Here is a 19,662-nt window from a genome sequence, read left to right as displayed (position 1 = left end):
GGGTGAATGTTATCACATTGCATGGAAATAACACACAGTGTCAACTGCCAAAAAATATTGCCTCTCTTAACCTACACTCACCGAAACCATTATATCTGGATGTGCTGCTGTGCAAAGAGGACATGACGCTACTCCATTTACGGCCTCTCTTCAAATGAAAGCAGAGTCGCAAATGACTTTGTTTTGGAAATTCGGATAGGCAGGTTATAATTCCACAGAAACATTCCTACTGATGAAAAAAAAAACAAGAAAAAAAACAATGTCTGAGATCTAAGACTATGTGTAATATACTTTGACTGCGGGTGGGACTGACTGATTATAGCCATGGTTTAACAGAGCCTGTGTCTCCATTTGTGGGAAAGACAAATCATGACAATTAGTTCCCTCCACTGAGCTGGTTACAATGCAACCGCTTCATACAGTAGAGCCCTGTTCCTCTGAACCTCACTTACTATTGGCTGTCGTCAAAATGCAAAAACTTAATAGCTCGCTGTTTTTTTCTTCTTTGGCATGGAGGCTACAGTTCAAGTTATAGTAGCGGATGTGGGAATCATTGGATGTTCAGTTATTTGTTTCCGACAAACTTGAATGAACTGAATTTTTAATGATAACGGTCTGTGCTGTCTGTAAATAATGTGAGAAATTCTGGCGTGACAGGGTTATTTGCTCTGTTGAACGTCTCGACATGCGCCGACAGAAAGACAAAGCTCAGGCACACAGGCTGCAGTTTAAAAGTGACAATATTGAGAAAATGCACTGTATGGTTTTCATGTTTAGCGATCATGAGTAAATAACGTGTGATATTCATAAGTTAATTCCGGGGAAGGGTTCCATTTGGACCGATCAAGGAAAAATGTATGTATATTGTGCATGTTTCATTCCAGCGATCATGTCAGTCTCCAGAACAACAGTTCATGTGCAAGTCAAATAAATTAGGTTGTGCTGTATAACTTGGTTAGGTACAAACCACATTTCTTTTGTGTGGTTATGATTGAAACACAAACTCATCGGGCAGACAAATGCTACACGGTAACTTTCATGACATTGGAGAAACCCAGAAAAACTCTGAAGCCTCGGGAATTAAACGCTACAGTGCCTAAACAGAACCATGGCGTTGTCATTTTTTCCCCTGGTCAGCACTCTAGATGATGTTTTGCCAGTCTCATGCCCTCGGATCAGTGCACAGCAATTGTCAGCGGCACAAAGCGGCTGGGGTGGTGGTGGGGGGGTGGGTGGTGGAAGATGTAGAATGGCTGACGTAACCCAGGGCAAGTTTATGTTTTGTGTGCTCTGGAGGGGGGGGGTGGGGGCGGTTGGTCAAGTTAGGAGCGGAAAAAAAAAAGCTTTTCCAATTACGCTTTCAATCCCTTTCCGTGAATGTACTTTCGCTCATTTCCACAGCCCTGGTGACAAATACGGTCGTTTCTCCCTTGGTAGAAAGGCATTAAGATAATGCTTTGCATGGAATTCTTAGGGAGCCGTCTGCCTGTAATGGGTGAATCATAGAAAAGCCCCTATTACTCAGATAAAAGCCCATGCTGGAGAAAGCAACAGCACTTTGTCCATGAATAACGCCATTACCTGCTGAGGTCCAGCTGCATAATAGAATCCAAGAAAATGTGTGCACTTGTATAAAAAGCTTCTTCTCAATATTTCATTCCCTTACAAGACAACCCTCAGGGGAGTCTATTCATGGGTAGGACTGGCCTGTGCTCCTTTTGTTAAAAAAAGAAAGAAAAATAAAAATATAATATACACTCACTTAGAACTTTATGAGGAACACCTGCACACCTACTTATTCGTGCAATTATCTAATCAGCAGATAATAGGATTTTGACACACACCAGTCTCGAGTGTTTATTCAGAATGGTGCGAAAAACAAAAAACCTCCAGTGAGCAGCAGTTCTACAGATGGAAACGCCTTGTTGATGAGAGGCAAGCGGAGAATGGCCAGACTGGTTTGAGCTGAAAGAAAGGCTACGGTGACTTGGATAACCACTCCGTATAATTGTGGCGAGCAGAAAAACATCTCAGAATGCACAACGCGTTGAACCTGGAGGTGGACGGCCTACAACAGCAAGAGACTACGTCGCGTTCCACTTCTGTCGGCCAAGAACAGGGCTGCGGTGGTCACACACTACAAAATCTGGACAGTTGAAGACTGAAAAAAACGTAGCCTGGTCTGATGAATGTGAGTCCTGCTGAGGCACACGTGTACACACACATATGAATCCACGGAACCAACCTGCCTTGTGTCAAGAGTCCAGGCTGGTGGCAGTGGTGTAATGGCGTGGGGGAATTCTTTCTTGGCACAGGTTGGGCCCGTTAATCCCAACCAATCATCGCTTGAATGCCAGTATTGTTACTGACCATGTGCATCCCTTCATGGGCACAATTTACCCATCTTCTAATGGCGACTTCCAGCATGATACTGCTCTTCATGTCAGAAGTCAAGTCATCTCAGACTGGTTTCCTGAACCCCACACCGAGTTCAACGTTCCTCGGTTTCCGTCCCAGTCACCGGATCGGAATCCACACATAACACCTTTGGGATGCGACAGAACGGGAGATTCGCAGCATGAATGTGCAGCCGACAAATCTGCAGGAATTGTGTGATGCAATCATGTGAAAACGGACCAGAATCTCAAAGGAATGTTTCCAACATTTTGTGGAATCAATGCCAAGAAGAATTGATACTGCTTTGAGAGCAAAGGGAGGCCCTCGCAATTAGGTAGGAGGCTGGGTATTGGGGTGCTGTTCAATTAATTTTGAATCCAATCTACATTATGAGTGATGAAGACTAATCCGGGAGATTGACGGGATCGGTCTTAGCAAGTTCACACAGTGGGACGAGCATGAAAGATTAGTCTGCACTTTGGTTGGCACGCAAAACCTATTTTAGCCCCCAAATATCTGGTTATCTGTGCCAGATGGCCATATGCTGGTTGGGCTTTAATTCCCTGAATGAAATCTCCTCAAGGCTGGAGAACGGAGGAGGAGAGATGGTAGTAAAGACTTCACACTGCTGTGATTTCATAGCTAATGAAGCAAACAAACTTGATTGGACTGAAACTAGTCCTTAGAAACATATAAATGTTAGGGATAGGTCAGAAAATTTGGTTACTGAATTCTTTGTTCTTGATGGTAAGAATTTATTTAAGTTAGCGCAACCACTGTTGTGTGGTTAATTTTCACTGAAAAAGTAAATTTATTTATTATTAGGTTATTATATTTATTAAATGTAAAAAGTATGTTGGAGATAAATAAATACATAGAAATGCATATTTCTTATGTCTCACTTCATGATTCTTTTTTTTTTTTTTTTTTATAAATCACATTCATAATAAATGTTCATAAATTAAAATCACTGAGCCGAACAGCTTGTGGGGTCAGGAGCGAGGGAAATGCCATGGGTGACACAGAGAGGAGAGGAGGGTGTGCTGACTATAATCAGGCTTGCAACTTACAATATATACAGACTTACACCCAAACAGCCATATCTTTGGGCGTCCATACTTTTTTTCTTTTGGCCGTGATTCACAGAAGGAGAAATAAATGTAACTAGAGAGGTTAAGTGCACCAAATAAGAAAGATGTTAATCACAAAGCAGGCACAACCATCTACATCTTCTCTTCATTTGCACATCGCAACTTGCTTGGGCACTTGCAAGTTGAGGGTTAGCTGGTGCTGAGATGACAAGATCAATGGAATGTGTGTCGAAATAGAAAGTCAGGACAAGTCATCACTCAGGTATGAAATCACCCACAGGCATTAGGATGAGAAAGGAAAAATAAATTATATGTGAAGCAGATACTGAAAACCAGTTATTTTTTCTGAACGTGCAAGGGGGTGAAAACACAATGGCTACACCCATATCTGTTACGATTAGGGACGGGCATTTTCATTTTCTTTTTAGTGGTCGACGAGTAACAAAAATATCAATCGATTTGTCGACTAGCCGTGACTGCCTCAACCCCAGCTAAAAACAGTTACCAGTACCATAAATAATATAACCACAACAGGTGCTACTTAAAATGTGGATTTTATTTTTCTTAACAGGCCAAGTGCTACAATGGCCAAACAAACACAAGTCCCACCAGAGATGACAACACGAACATTGCCAATGACTGCACATCACAGTAGTGGAACCGTGGCGAGACAGCGTCGTCCCACACGACGAGCGATCTGCTTTTTTTCCTCAAATTGGGTAAAATAACGCCACACTTCGCTCTGTCTTGCCGCTATTACTCTCTCATACAAGCACGTTCTTCTGTGTGCTACAGTTATTAGAGTCCTGGCGGAGTTCCACGTAATGCCTGTGCTTCACTTATTAATCATGAATGGTTTCTCGGAAGTGGACGTCACTGCCCGAGTCAACTCATCGATTAGTAGACCAATCATGCCCATCCCTACTTACGATACGTGTATGGAATATGGTCTCCTTAATGCGGTCTGTGAATTGTGTTTGTAAAGCATTCCACAGCTACACTAGACTTAGGGATTATAAACACATTTTATGTAACAGAAATCATGGCCAGTGCGTTAGAGATCAGCTATAAAGTCACATTTGATTTCCGTTTTTTGGAGCTTTCATTTTTTTCCTGGGAACCAGAGACATGACAGCCTGATAGTTGCTGTTGTGATGCAATCTATGAAAACACCTCCAGAGCCTTGTTTCAGATAAAGAAAGGCGTGTGAGAGATTTTTGTGTGAATGCGGTTTGGAGACAGAAAGATCGAAGTCGCATCTGGTAAGGTGTTGAAAAAGCACCGTTCACTGTAAAATGGAAACTGTCAACCCAGGCTGTCCATTTCAAGGTTCAAGATTCAAGAGACTTTATTCGTCACATGCATACACATACTTTCATGCAGTGAAATGTCAATGCAACGCAGCTGGTGATTACACACAACATGTTCTAGACTGAACACAATAGCTACCTAAAAAATTCTACTCAACTAACTTACTGATTCCTAAAACGCAATGCAGTAAGTAAGTCGAATATAGAATAAAATAAAATAAAATATTAAGCATGAAGAGGAGGAAAACATCGATGTGCCTGCAAACTTCCTCAAATTAAAACCTATACTTTTTAATGTCGGTTACAAGCATAGAATCAGATGACATTTAATTATTTTTTTTAAATATGAAACGAGCAGTGGCCTAAAACACGACATAGTAAATATCTGTGCTTGTGACTCTCTGCCTCTAGTATTTGCCCCCCAAAAAAAAAAAATTAGAGCAAATTGAGATGACAGATGTGTGATCACTAATATGTAGCCCATTAATTTTCAAAATGAAATGTAATATTTGTAATGCCTTTCATCAGCAAATCAAAAAAAATTAAAGGCACACCATCACAATAAACCACACCACAACTTGAGAAAATAAAAGGTTAAATCATACTTATAGACTTAATAATGTGCCATTAACTAAACTCTACAGATTATCAGCCAGCAATCACATCAGGCAGTGTTTATCGCACAAAGTTGTGTCCCCTTTAAGACACTTAATCTCCCAGTAAGGTTCATCAGACTATTTTTAGCATCACTGGACACATTTGCATGTACAAGATTAGGTTTCATTCACACCGTTCAGTGCCCTTTGGGGCCCTCCTTATCACACAGAGGATTTAAAGGGACCAAGATACGCGACGGTCACGCTGCGCTGGCGTTTTGCAACGGTAAACAAGCTCCTTTGTTCAGCCGTGACCACTAACTGATGAGGTCAGCAGGACCACAGTAGTTGTACCCATGCAAACTGGGCAACACACAGGTTTACATGCACAATTAACGTCAGGGTAACTGATCTGTCAGACTAATAGAGGTGTCTTAGATGATAACACAATGTGCTATATCACCATTATTTTAATCAATTATCCTAAGTCATTACCGTTTAACCTCTCCTAAACATATTTCATGTTGATTGAAAGAATTGTTTTGCCATTTCAATAGTGGGAATGGGAATATGACAAGCATGGTGTGTGTTCCACTCACCCGGAAAATGCACAACCTTAACCTTTAAGGAGTACAATTCCAAGTGCTGCAAAATAAACCGATTTCGAATAATTGAGCCCAAGAGCTAGAATGAATCAATGAACTATAAAAGACAAAAAATAATCACAAAGCTTTTCGCAAAAGAAATTCAATGATTTTATATTGCAAAACAACATTAACAAATTAACCACAGCAGAGGATTTCCAGAGTGTGGAGCGATCAATGTATTTTTAGTTTTACAAAAGCATTATGTTCAAGAGATTCAAGAGGTTTATTTGTCATATATATATATTGTTGCATCCATGTAAAAAATAATAATAATAATAATTGATAATAGATTAGCTTTTGTTAAAGCCTTGGCGGATAAGGGTTTTCTGGGTGAAGATGAGAATAAGATGAAAGGGGATATCTAAGGAAAGCCTCTTGAACCTCTCATTAGATCTCATAAGGAGTTTTTAAGCATTGTCTGTACAAATAAAACATGGGCATTGTGATTTAACTGACTTGCATAGCCTCATTTTAGAGTAGTGTTCATCAGGTATGACAGTTTAGAAGACAACCCAACAAACTTCAAAGTTGGCTTCGGTGACTAATAGGAGGTATCCCACCAAAGTATGAAGGAGCTATATCTGAAACCACATCTAAAGCAATAAACAATTTATGCCAATTTATGCCAAAGCATAATGATTTAGCCCTTGGGCTTAATCATTATGCTTGATTATGGGCTAAATGGATCGTGGAGCAAATCAAATCAAAGACAAACATTACACAGGCCTGTGGATGATTACCTACAAAGCCAGTCTTGTTTTTTTTTTGTATTTTTCTTTTCATTTCTTTCATAATTAAGTCCATCCGTCTTAAAATCGTGTAGCAGACGGACGGACGGACAGACAGACAGACAGACAGACAGACAGACATTGGATCACATGGCTGGCGGAAGGCTGCCAACACCCAAAAGAAACAAAATAAATTTCAGGGACAATGGCATTCTGAACAAGTGTCAAAATTTGTCTGCAAAAATATCAATGTATCTGAATTTCTACAACGTACATTAGGAGGGAAAAAATATTTTGTCTACAACACCAAAATCCATGAGCCACACTGAACATTTTAGCAGACAACCATATTGAGAAATACTAAATAAAATGCATTAAAATGACAAATGCCTTGACATTAGGTCTGTGTTTTAATTGATCATTACACTGCACCTGACAATAACGTCAACTTTTTATTTGCAACACCGAGAGTGAAGAAGGGTCGGAGTGTAGCTGCTTCGTACTGCTCTCTGCTTTCCTTTAAATTCCTTTCCATTCTTTTGTTTATATTGCGGATATGCCCAAATACATGGAGTGCAGGATTTCCCCCGGTGTATTGCAAGCCTGGTGGCCTGCCAGGCTTAAGTTGACCCCCCGCTGGGCCTAAGCATCAGCCCTTTTTTTTTTTTTATGTATTTTTGAGGCTATTGTTTTTTTTATCAATTAATATCAAGATTTACTGCCACATATTGATTTTCTATTTTTTTTTTTACAATTTAAAATGGGTAAAATCATATTTCATTGTAGCGTGCAAGGCATTGACACACACACACACACACACTTCGTGAATAGCCTCTCCTCTCCGTGCACACTCTGAATCAAAACATGATCATGCGCGGGATGTTTTAAATTTCAGTGCCTCATTTCGGTGCCATGCCCAACTGCTGAATGATATATTCGCCCTTCGGTGCTCTGGAACCACAGGCACATTCACTGAACATTATTGCAACATTCGTTGCAACATTATGGCTTGGAGCGCGCCGCTTGAAATCCTCTAGATGACGTGCCGCCGCTATCCTCCCCCGCGCGACTAGAGTCAAAGAGCAGCGTCCCTCGTCATAGTGACGTTATGGTCACTTAGGCAATCAGATAAAAGAGGCGGGTCGTAAAAAATGTCACTACAGATAGGGTCTGGTTCATACAAACTGTCAGTAATTTGTGTAACATGTATGTATGTTAACATGTAACATGTATGTATGTTAACGTGTAGCATATCGAAAGCATATGAAAATTAATGAAGGACAAATGGGGTTAGTTCAGAAAAAAAATCTCTAAAATAGCCCCGGTCTAAAAAACTTTTTTTTTTTAAAGAAAAATAAGTATTGTATCTTACTGAATTTCCTTATTTGAACGAAACAATAAAAGCTCTCACATCAGGAATTGGTGATAGAATGTTGGCAACAGTGACGTCATTAGGGGTGCGCGTCTGGGGCTTCAGCCCCGAATGTGTTATAAATAGCTGCTGGGCTGGCTCTGCACCCCGATCGCTACTTCTCTGACGGTATCAACCGTGCCCACGGAACGCCGTGGTGCAATCAACATGGTACAATCCAGCACCCATGCTGTGCACTCATTGTGACTAGGGGGGGCGCTCCCCACCCCGTGATTAGTAAAAAAATAAAAAGAAAAGATTTATAGACAGAATGAAACATTTCAACAAGTGGCAGTTGGGAATAATAAATCAAATACATAAACAAACACGGATAAAAATAATATAAATCACAAAACAAGCAACTGACGGGATTGATATACGTTCCATAATCCTTTTATTTTTTTGAAGTTGAAGTAATAATTGTTTACTTATATTGTATATATAGTACTATTTGGTTTGCCTACATGGATATGATTTTTTTGTTTCTAGATTGTCGAGGACGATGTTGTTTGATTTCAGTTTTTTGCACCTCACCGTCCTGTGCACACCGCAGTGGAATTGCACTGGCCAGTTCAAAGCGTATGGAGACGATTAAACATTGCATCTGTGCTCAGGGCTCGATATTAACGCTTTCCCGCTTGTCCGGGGCAAGTAAACTCTATTTTGGGCAAGTGAAATTCCTCATGCAGTTGTCCGATCGGGCAAGTGAAAAATAAATGTGATCTCTGATGTAACGTTATCCGAAAATAAACTGCCTGCTGTATCCCTGACGCGATACTCGACAAGTGTAGGATCATGTAGTGTGAACACCCCCCTCTGAGACACAACGTGCAGTTCGAACTGCTACCTCTGCATGACGAAAGAATTTAAGAAAAAACATCTTGCAGTGTGAACACTCCAGCGACACAAGGATCTTGAAAGTCGTGTAGTCTGTGGGCACCTTCAGCGGTGCAGCAGGAAAAAAAAGTGCTGAAATTGGTGTAAATAGCAGCCAAGCAGAGAGCAAAGCAGAGAGCGCAGAGCAAAGCAAAACATGTCTGCGCCGCACAAAGGACAGACTACTACTGGCAACACATCTTTACATGGCTTCCAAATATCACTGACGAACTATTGGTTCCTGCTCCATATTTATCAAGCGTCTGAGTAAAAAATCGGTCGTTACTGCTCAAAAATTGTCCGATTGATAATGAAGTGATGTAAATTTGGTCCTACTTTCATAGGAGTAAACACATTAGGAGTATGCGGCAGATGGCCTTCATGCAGCTTCAACACAGCCATAATGATTGCTGCTTGGCACAGACAAGATCGTTCACAAAAATTATTCCATCTCTATCCAAACCACATCTCTTAATAAGTTAATTGTTGTCAAGCATTGACGACATCTCTTCTCTCACAGAATGTGTGCTCACATTCTGTCTCAGAGAGATTCAGACTGTCTGTGCTCAACTTACTCATCAAACTAAGTAAGCTGGTTCATGAGTCAACGGCATCGTTTGGATAGAGATGGAATAATTTTCGTGACCGATCTTGTAGGGGAAGTTACGGGAAGCGATTACATCATCTTACAAGAAGATCCCTTGCTCCTATCTTTAGAAACCAAAGAATTAAAAAAAAAGAAAGAACAAGACGCCAATATAATTTCCATTTTGCAATTCAGACTATTGTAAATCACATCATTCATACTTAAACGAGAGTGTAGTGCGGAGCTACTTTTTATGCCCTATGCAAATGTCAGAATATTTTTACTCCTAGTCAAACAGCACCATTCCAAGAAGTGATTCTCAGATGAATGATAAATAGGGGCCCACAGGTTCATGATGAATTGAACTTTGTCACACATTGCTCAGAGAAAGGCTATTTGTCGTCCATGCTCACACTTTGTGAAGAATCTGCCCAGAATATAGTATTTTGTGCCACGTAGGCAATTCTTTAAAAGTCACTCTCAACCGACTTGAGTGCAGTAAAATGGAACATCTAGCATCATCAGCTGGATATGCTGCTCTCTCATTAGAAAACCGGTTACATTTTTCAAATTTGTGCCTCTCGGTGCATGTATCAAAAGGAGGCAAATAAGGACATTAAATAAATAAATAAATAATGTGATTTATCGCACTGTGGCTCAATGATATTAAGTTATAGATGTCTCTGCAGGGCAATTTGTTCCCCAAGTACCGCAGCTCCACTACAGGTTTTACAAAATCTGACATGTGCATTCATCCACCCACTGCCCATGGAGTGTTTTGTCCTTGAGATAAACAGTCTCTGTATTGCTGTCGGCACGTGTAGCTCCGGAAACACCTCGAGGGGATAGGTGGAAAATATGAAGGAAAAGAGAGAGAGAGAGAGAGAGAGAGAGAGAGAGAGAGAGAGAGAGAGAGAGAGAGAGAGAGAGAGAGAGAGAGGACAGGCAGAGTGATATTGACTCTTCTCTGACGGTGCTTATTTTGACAGGAACCTCCCTGTGTCACATGACAGTCTCCCAGCCTCTTACTTCTTGGCTCAAGGAAACAGTGTGGGGGTGGGTCGACGACTCCATCTTCAACTACAGACCCTATTATATCCACCCACACTACACTGGGGATAGAAGGGGAGTGGGGGATGCCTTCAGCGCATGTCTACTCTAAAATAGTTAGGGAAGTGACCAAACTATTTAAACAGTCCATGGCTTCAAAGGCCACCTCAAGCCAATTTTAGGTCATGCCTTGCCCCACAATTTCTCTCCAAGTGGAAAATGGGGGTGCGGTCAAGAACTGAATGTCACATATCAGCAACACGATGGCAACCAGTGCATAACGAAGCACCAAGTATTTCTAAGTATTTCTCATCAACACTAGTTTACTAGTTAGCCTCAATATTGGCAAGTGGAAGTGAAAGTAGCAACCACTCCAGTGAATCCTTTGAGATTTTTTTTGTATGAATAACCTGCTCGCTCAATAGAATTGTCATCAATAGGCTGCAGTTGCTCAGTCCTCAAGATGTGGAACAAATGCGAGGAAATTGTAATTCACAGAGTGGGTGTGCCAGCTTGAATAATCATATCATCATAATTGTTTGCCAAGAGCCAGTGTAAAAAAAACAAAAGAAAAAACACTTTTGATGCTAAAACCAGTGTTTTGTCAAAAATGTATGATAGTGACTGTGTAATTGTAATCTATTAGAATACCTCAAAATTACAAAAAAAATACCAAAAGGTGGCCTTTAATACTGACCAGTCTAGCAAAGAGCAGGGTGTTGGTCAACAACAGGATTTTTTTCAAGGAAAGGGGGTTAAGGGGGGTGCCTTTGGCTGCACTTTGATAGCTAGGAATGCGAAACGCCTCTGAAGGAAATTCCTCCTCCTCCTCCAGGAAAGAAGCCCAGAGAGGCCTGACACTTTTTGTGTGGTGGGGAAAAAAAACGTGAAAATAGGGGAGTGGAGGCAATGTTTGTTCAACTGATAGTAGAAGTCTCATCAGACTTGATCAGGGAGGTGTCCCCAGTAGCCAATAATCAGGGCACCAACAGATCATTGACTTGAACGCGAGATACTAAATTGACTTGCAAAACTGGAGCAGGGCTTGACCTTTGCGGTGCCATTTCTTTCACTCTCCACAGCAAAGCTGCTATGCTTAAATACTTGCAATAGAAATAGTTGACATATTTGCGTTTGATATATGCAAATTGTTTGAAATGAGCATAATTTCCAGGTGGTGCAAGGATTGCACGCTACAATACACTTTGCTTCCTACAACCAGCCAGTTAAAAGTGTTAATCATGCAGTGTACTAAAAATGAGGAACATCCCTGAAAAGAACCACCTGTGAAGCACCAATGTCAATATACTCAATAGAGAGTGTATTCAGAACAATCAACCGCAATGAGGCCAACCATGACCACAACCGAAACCGGTGAATACTTTGATCGAGGGATTTGCGTATACCGTCATACAACCTCAAAACACTGTCTTTTCATTTGTTTCTTGTTCGAAACATCTTTTTGCACACAGAGTTCCATTCCATTGTAACTATACTGCCAAATTTAATATCATGCTATCCACACAATCAACATGATCATAGAGTATATTGTAATGTAAAATAAGATTTCACTATTTGATTTTTGTGAAGTAAAAAAAAACAATGCATTCAAGAAAAAAAAGTAACTCCCTTGGAGACTAATGAAGACCGTCGTCGGCCTTGAATCAACGGGCGGGAGCTTGATGTTGATCGTACATTGCTGCAATAGATCTTGTCGTGCCCGGCGGCGGACTGTTGCCTTCTCGTAAAATCACCAACTCAGATGCAGATTATCGTCAATACGGGGTTCAAAAAATATGACTAGACGGACTGACACAGAGCAGCGTGTCACATTCCTGGTGGGGGCCCTGGAGATTGCTGCTGGGCCATGTTTATGACTCCACAGGGAGTGAGTGGATTAAGCCGACAGGGGCCAGCGAGCAGCATCAGATGGGAGAGGGGGGGGGGATAAATGGCTACGGCGTAGATTTGTGTCTGGCTGACTTCAAGAGAGTGAAACAGAAGCTTGCAAGTCCACCTCTGTTGACCTGGTATAATGAAGCAATGGGCCTTGAATATAAACTTCATTTAAAATTTTCTTACTTCATTTGCTTTTTTCCGACACACAGCTGTCAAATTCTCTATGACTGGAGAGTTAAAACAAGCCGTAGTCCCCCATGGCCCTGCTTAGAAGAAACAATTTACTATCAAGATGCCAGGCTGAGGGACATCTGTGGTAATATACAGTCAACCTGGAACTCACAGGAATCAAACAGGCACTCATCGCTCTCGACCAAGATAAAACATCAGAGGGAGAAAGATTTTTTGTAGGTCACAGCCACAACTTTTAAATTGTGAATAAATTTTCATTGGTGCTGGATGCTTGATGGGCTGAAGACGTGTTCCTCTAGAATAAAAGGTTGAACAATCCTTCTTATTCTTGCAAACAGCAATTGTAACACCTTAAAAGTAAAAAGTAGGTCAGGATCAATCCTAGTAACAAGAATATGGCAGAGTTCAATTTTACAGCCTGTTGATATGCACTCAATCTAATAAACATTAAGGAAGCCATTAAGTCTCCAGAGCCTGGATGGCAAACATACCCAAATTGCTTGGTAACGCCCATCTAATTTGAGATCAGGGGAAAGGTCACAACTTTTGACCCTGAGTAGTAAATGAGCTTCTGAGTTGGTAGGGAGTCAACCATGTCATACTGCAACAGATTCTACATCCTTGGTAGATAAACATAGCAGATACTTGACCCAATGCATTGGTGTCATTCCTCCAAATACTGCACAGTTCTCTGAACAAATGCCTGACTCAACCACAGATACAACTGGTCATTTGGTGGGATTGCAGCAGACTCTACCATCGTCCTCAGGGTGTTCTTTAATACGATTTCTGCAGTTACTAAAAATGTACACGCGAAGTTTATATACTATACTTTATAAACTATTTTAAGTACTATCTAAACTATATTAAACAATGGTGGATGAGACTCACGTAAGATTTGCATTCCATTTTCAGCTTGCGTCAGGGGCAAAACAACCACTTATTGATTTTAATTTTCCTGAGGGCAATACTGACTGCATTTAAAATAAGCCATCTAATGCACTGCATACGGTACTATGTGGACCTGTGGTCGTTCAGCAAAATTCCCACAGAATTGGCCAGGTGCTTAGTTCAGGGAAGCAGTGATGGGGCAGACAGATCTCTGCACCCCTTAAAACCATAACTGCATGTTACTTATAAAAAAAAAAAAAAATAAAAAAAAATTAGCAGAGGTAAACCTTGAAACAAATAAGTGCTTGCTCCAAGAAATGAGACCAAAGATTGACGTGAGGTAGTAGAGACAATTTTGGTAGGTAGAAATGGCAGTGTTTGGATGTAAACAAAGCTAACTGCCAAATCGGGAGTAGCAACAAAGCTGAGCTAGCTCAAGCACTAATCCGGTTGGTGGAAGCCACCGGCCAGCCACACACACAAAATGGAAACCGAATCTAAAGCATTAAGACATAGTCTCATTTAGATAATATAAATAAAAGTGCAGAGTTGAATTCACAATATTGTACACACAACATTAAATTTTGTATCAACTTCTTTTCAGATCTACTGCAAATACATAACAAAAAGAAATGTAAACAAAGAATTATTCTTGGTAAGTGAGAAAGAAGACTCTTACTTGGAAGAGAATATGGTATTTTTTTCCAAAGAGTTTTTCTTAACAGGACAATGCCAGAAGTGTGTCAACAGCAAAGCTGTCAGAAACCACTGTGCCCAAACAGAGAGCACAGATGAGTTGACATACATAAATACATCAACATATTTCCCTGCAGTGTGCATTGAAAATTATTCTGGAAGACTGTATTTTAACAGCTCAGCATCCATTTTTGGAAAACAAAGCCTGTCTGTCGCAATGGCTGGTCGTGTGCACTTGTGTTGGTTTGAGGGAGCAACACAATAAAAAATAAAAACAAACGGGGAATTGATAGTAGTCTTATGACCTCACTTGGATTCGTGCCGTTCAGCTGGACATCCACATATGCCAAGGGATGGCTGAGCAAACAGCTGCGCACAAAGAGGCCCAGCCCTTGAAAGAATGCCAAGGCAGAATTCCCAAAACAGAGGCCCTGGGTTGGGCAACATACAAATCTTTCACATAAAGAATAGGTTAGTAGACTAAAACACACAAACTGAACCACTGGACTAATAAGACTTCCCGAAAGCACTGCAACACTCTAAAGAAATTGAACTGCACTACTATACCGCGACAGAATATGTGAAGGTAACGGCTATTGCAACGTGATAGTTAAAGAGGCAAAATTTAAGAACCATTTTGTACCAGAAAAATAAGCGTAAGCATCAACTACCGAGTGAATACTGACTAGGCTATATTAATACTTTTTTAACGACTCAAGGATCATGTCGGATAAATACATTGTCCACACACACACACACACACACACATAAAGATCATTATTTAGGACAGCAACAAAGGCTCACAGCATGCACACAAGATCTTGACTGGCCTATAATGAGAAATGAACCTTTAATCCACGCCTCCAGTCATTAATAATCCATCGTCCGTCTCTCCCTTATCCATGTTTAATACAGCCTTCATCTTGTGCATGCCATCCACCATGCAGAGAGTAAACAGAGCACAGGAAGAGTCAGGGGTGGGGAAACCTTTCGACAATACTGGGCAGTATCTTGAAGCGCACTGACATTTCCACCAGGCGTTCTTCCAGTCACTGGTCTTAAAACATAATAGATACATCAATCAGCAGCAGAACACTTGGCACAAACACAGAGCGGCAGAGACATTTACAATGTCCTCACGCTGTATACAGTTATGGAAACAAAACACAGCCCAGACTACATCAGAGCTAACACACAAGATGGGTTGCAAGTTGTTGGAATCATACATGTTCAAAACAAGAACGAAAATGGGCAAGAAGACACCAAAACAAAGAGCTGTGAATTCAACGTCCAATGTTAGGCCAAACGCTGGCAAAATGAGAGAGACTCTCGATAGAGATTTTAAGGTTCGGCCACCGCATTAACTTGCTTACGTGCTGTCATAGTGAAATATGTATTCACACTCTCACATACTTCGGCACTTTTTCTATCTGTAAGTAAGCTCCCATCCAGCGTGGTGGAAGCCCTCCCTTGTCCCGCCCCTACTCCCATCCCGCAGAGTGGAACAGATCTGGGTCATAGCTGATTAATGTGCCCACAGCCCCTGTGAGCCTCCCGATCAGGTGGCAGCGCTGCATGCTCTCTGACTAGGAAAACTAACACAGACTATCACCGTAATGCTCAACATGACATGGTGCATACCCATTAAGATTTAAGCGGATAGACATGGGAAAAAAACTTTATTCCTAACTCTGCGCAAAAGCAAAATCAGCTGGCGTCACGGCACTTGTGAAATCTGTGGGCATTTATCATGTCAGGTGGAACTCACATGGGATCACTCGATGTGCCTGGGCAACTTACATTTATATTTACATGTATTTATTGATCAGACGCTTTTGTCCGAAGAGACTTAGATGAGAGGCTAGAAACAATAAAAGCAGACACCAACCACTGGAGCAACCTGGAATTTAATGCCTGAGCCTGTTTCTAAATTCAACCAAGACAGCTATCGGGAATCACAATAAAAGTTGTGTTGATAGTGCTTTTTTTGTATGTAGGTGCAATATGATAAGTATATGTTGTTAGTGCATTATGTCAAAATAACAACTTAAAAACTGGTCAACATCATCATTGTATGATGTCAGTACTGTTGTGTAAACATCTGGGAATTACATTCACACTTGTAATGACAGTTTATATCTATTAAAGTGAGTTTGGTCCATTCAAACAACCTCATGGTGACCAAGAACAGCCGTGTCTTCCTTCCTTGTGTTGAAAGACCAAAGATGTGCGGCACCACTGATCTAAAAACCACATAAGAGATGGGGTGTGTTGTTGTTTCTTAGTGAATTGTGGCACGGCGGGACAATGGCAATTCTTTAAAGTGCCTTCAAAACGCATTAAAAAGAAGGCATGCACTCCCCTGCATCAAATGATATGTACTACTTGATGCTGTGCCTGACTGATGAAAACAAGCCAAAACGAACCAAGGCAGACACTATGGGCACCCGTAAGCAGACGTCCACGATTAAAAAGAGAAGCTGCTTCCCAACACTGGACACTATCACACACACACACACACACACACACACACACACACACACACACACACACACACAGACAGACAGACAGACACTCCACTGACTCTCTCACTCACGCACAGAACTTGTGAAATTATGTACATGCAATAACACTGTACATACTGTCATAAGATAGTTAGTGCATAGTAATAATTCATTGCATATTGCATATTTATTTTTTCCATCTATCTACCATAAGTCATTCATATATTTGTACATCTGACTTTTCTGTTTAGTATATTTGGTTATTTGTATATATCTGACATTCAATTCCTATTTCTTTTCTATTCTCCCCTTTTTGGTCGTTTTAAGCTTGTTATTGTTATTATTATTTTTATTTTTATTTGAATGCTATGTCTGCAGTGGAGCGGGTTTGTAAACCACCGTGATTCTTGTGACAACATGTGTTGCCATCTGTGTGACATGCATCCCATAAAGACACCCAGACGTACGAGGCCTCCACTCAGCGAGGTGCCAATCGGGTGTTTCCTAAATGATTTAAATGAGTGGAGCTGTTTTACAAACGTATAACACGCTTCTGGCATCACGCACAAGATGATCTCAGACAGCATTGGCAGCCGTTAGCTGTTAGCATTAGCTATCCGCTCGCTAGCTAAACAAGCTAGTTTAAATGTCTCCAGGGCTGTTTGTGTTTCTGTTTTTGAAATAAATCTGGTTCATTATTCGGGTAAAACAAAAAGAAAAGAAAAAAAAAAAACCCGAGGCCACGGGCTGCAGCGTTTTAACGGTACCTCGGGACGCAGCTCGGAGACGAACGGTCTATCTCCCACGTCGCGAAGAGGTTCATCGGCACGGGCACGGTGCCGGAGCCGGAGCCCGAGCCCGAGCCCAGCACCACGGCTCCGGCCACCGCTCCGGTCGGGAGGGCTGCCGGCGCTGGTCCTCCTCCTCCTCCTCCTCCGCCGCCGCAGCCGCCGCCGGTGCCGCCGCCGCCGCCGCTCGGGTTGAGGAAAGCGGCCCGGACGCCTCCGCCTCTGTCTACAGCCGCCGCCATCATCACCTCCACTGCCGGGGAAGCAGCTCGTGCTGAGTGTCGGACCGCCGCCCGTGGACCGTGCTCCGCGCTGGGGCCCCGCGGCGCTCGGACTCCGGGCGGCGGGCGGGGCTTGGGGCCGCCACATTGAACCGATAGGGGGCAGCATTCTGTGGACGTACGCTGGATAAAAACACTGTTTTTATTTGTTTTATTTGTCGTGCGCCCCCTCTAAGTGCCCCCTACGCTGACATTGAGAAAAGGAATATTGACATAAATGATGTGCTGTTTGCGCGTCGTATGTCTTTTTTTGTAACATTATAACCAAGATTTTTTTTTTAAACATTTGTTTTTAATTTTCGGAGCACCCCCTGCAGTACCGCAAAGTACCCCCCAGGGGGTACGAGAAACACCATTTGACACACACTACATATTCCCTTTGCTTCATCTTAAACGCCTGAGGATAACATGCTGCACAGTAATGTGTCCAATCACCAATTCTCCTTAAAGAATCAGGACTCCTGTCCTCGACGTCACTGTAGAGCGGCGGGTTCCCAACCGCCGGGATGCGGACCGGTGCCGGTACGCGGGGCATTTGAGGAACTTGTCTTGGTGTTCAGTGCATGCAAGAAACATACATGTAAAATACAACAACAGGAAAAGAGTATGTAAAATATGTAAGAATATGTAAAATAAGGCTGTTTTTTCAATTAAAGAGCTGTACAGCTTGTGCAGGAATGTGCAAATGTTCAGAATATGAGGTACAACAGTAGGTGCAATGTATATGACACTGGCAAAGCAGAGAAGCTCCTTTTACCACAGACTATTACGACGACGTTGCACTAAGGAGCGCTATAAGACATCTTTTCTGCTGCCGCAATAAGATTGCACAACAACAGGCGGCGCGGTGGCTCGGTGTTGTTAGGCTCACAGCTGCCTCACAGCGACAGGATCCTGGGTTTGAATCCCGGCCGTCCCAATTTTGCATCCTCCCCTGTGTTTGTGCTGGTTTTCTCCCACCATCAAGAGATGTGTGTTAGGGGTTAATGCTCAGTGCCCCTGAGCAAGGCACTGCCAAAGAGCTTGAGTTGGTCCCCGGGCGCTGCACTAAGGCTTCCCGCTGCTCCAAGGTATAGGATGGGTCAAATGCAGTAGCCAAGCCTTGTTCTATGCTACTTGTGCAATGACGATAAAGAGATTTTCTCCTTTAATAATAAACTCCTCCTCTGGCTGGCTCGATCGGGGTGATCAGAGTCAGGCTGGGGGATGTTAAACCGCACTTGTTGTTGTTTGTGATAATGTTAACGCCTTCATTTCCCCCCCCCGGGGATCAATAAAGTACCTTTCTTTCCAACTCTGACTTGATTGTATGCCGAGGTTGTCCCTTACTCCCTCCCATACAAGCCCCGCCCTATTCAGGTGGTGTGCTGCTGCCATCACCGCAATTTGTACAGTTTCCGTTCCAGATTTGGCTTCAGCTGATGCATCCATCACTCATACGCACCGGGCACCAGCAGACCAACTTTACGACCGCAGAACAGGTTGTAAATGAGACAAAATCGATTGAAAATTGATACAGAATGCGGCGGCGCGACTGGTGTTCAACCAGCCAAAGAGGGCACATGTCACTCCGCTGCTCATCGAGCTCCACTGGTTACCTGTAGCCGCCCGCATCAAGTTCAAGTCTCTGATGCTGGCCTACAGAGTGATTGCTGGGAATGCTCCCGCCTACTTAAATGCTCTTGTAAGAGCACATGTTGCCCCCCGGATGCTGCGCTC

At 42.2% G+C, this 19,662-nt stretch overlaps 1 protein-coding gene across 2 annotated transcripts in view; it reads right to left on the bottom strand.

Moving 5' to 3' along the window:
• LOC307242409 (phosphofurin acidic cluster sorting protein 2) overlaps positions 1 to 17,907 on the bottom strand; it is a gene marked incomplete at its 5' end in the record, with an annotated part of 56,760 nt that extends 38,853 nt beyond the window's left edge. For both annotated transcript variants that reach the window (XM_080016867.1, XM_080016868.1), the window contains one exon: positions 17,642 to 17,907. In XM_080016867.1, coding sequence (XP_079872993.1) covers positions 17,642 to 17,907 — 266 coding nt within the window. The remainder of the gene's footprint in view (positions 1 to 17,641) is intronic.
• Positions 17,908 to 19,662: the final 1,755 nt, after the last annotated feature.

Source organism: Zeus faber, assembly GCF_960531495.2.
Source record: "Zeus faber genome assembly, chromosome: 16".
In the NCBI taxonomy this organism is placed as follows: Eukaryota; Metazoa; Chordata; class Actinopteri; order Zeiformes; family Zeidae; genus Zeus; species Zeus faber.
This window is presented reverse-complemented; position numbering and strand designations above follow the sequence as displayed.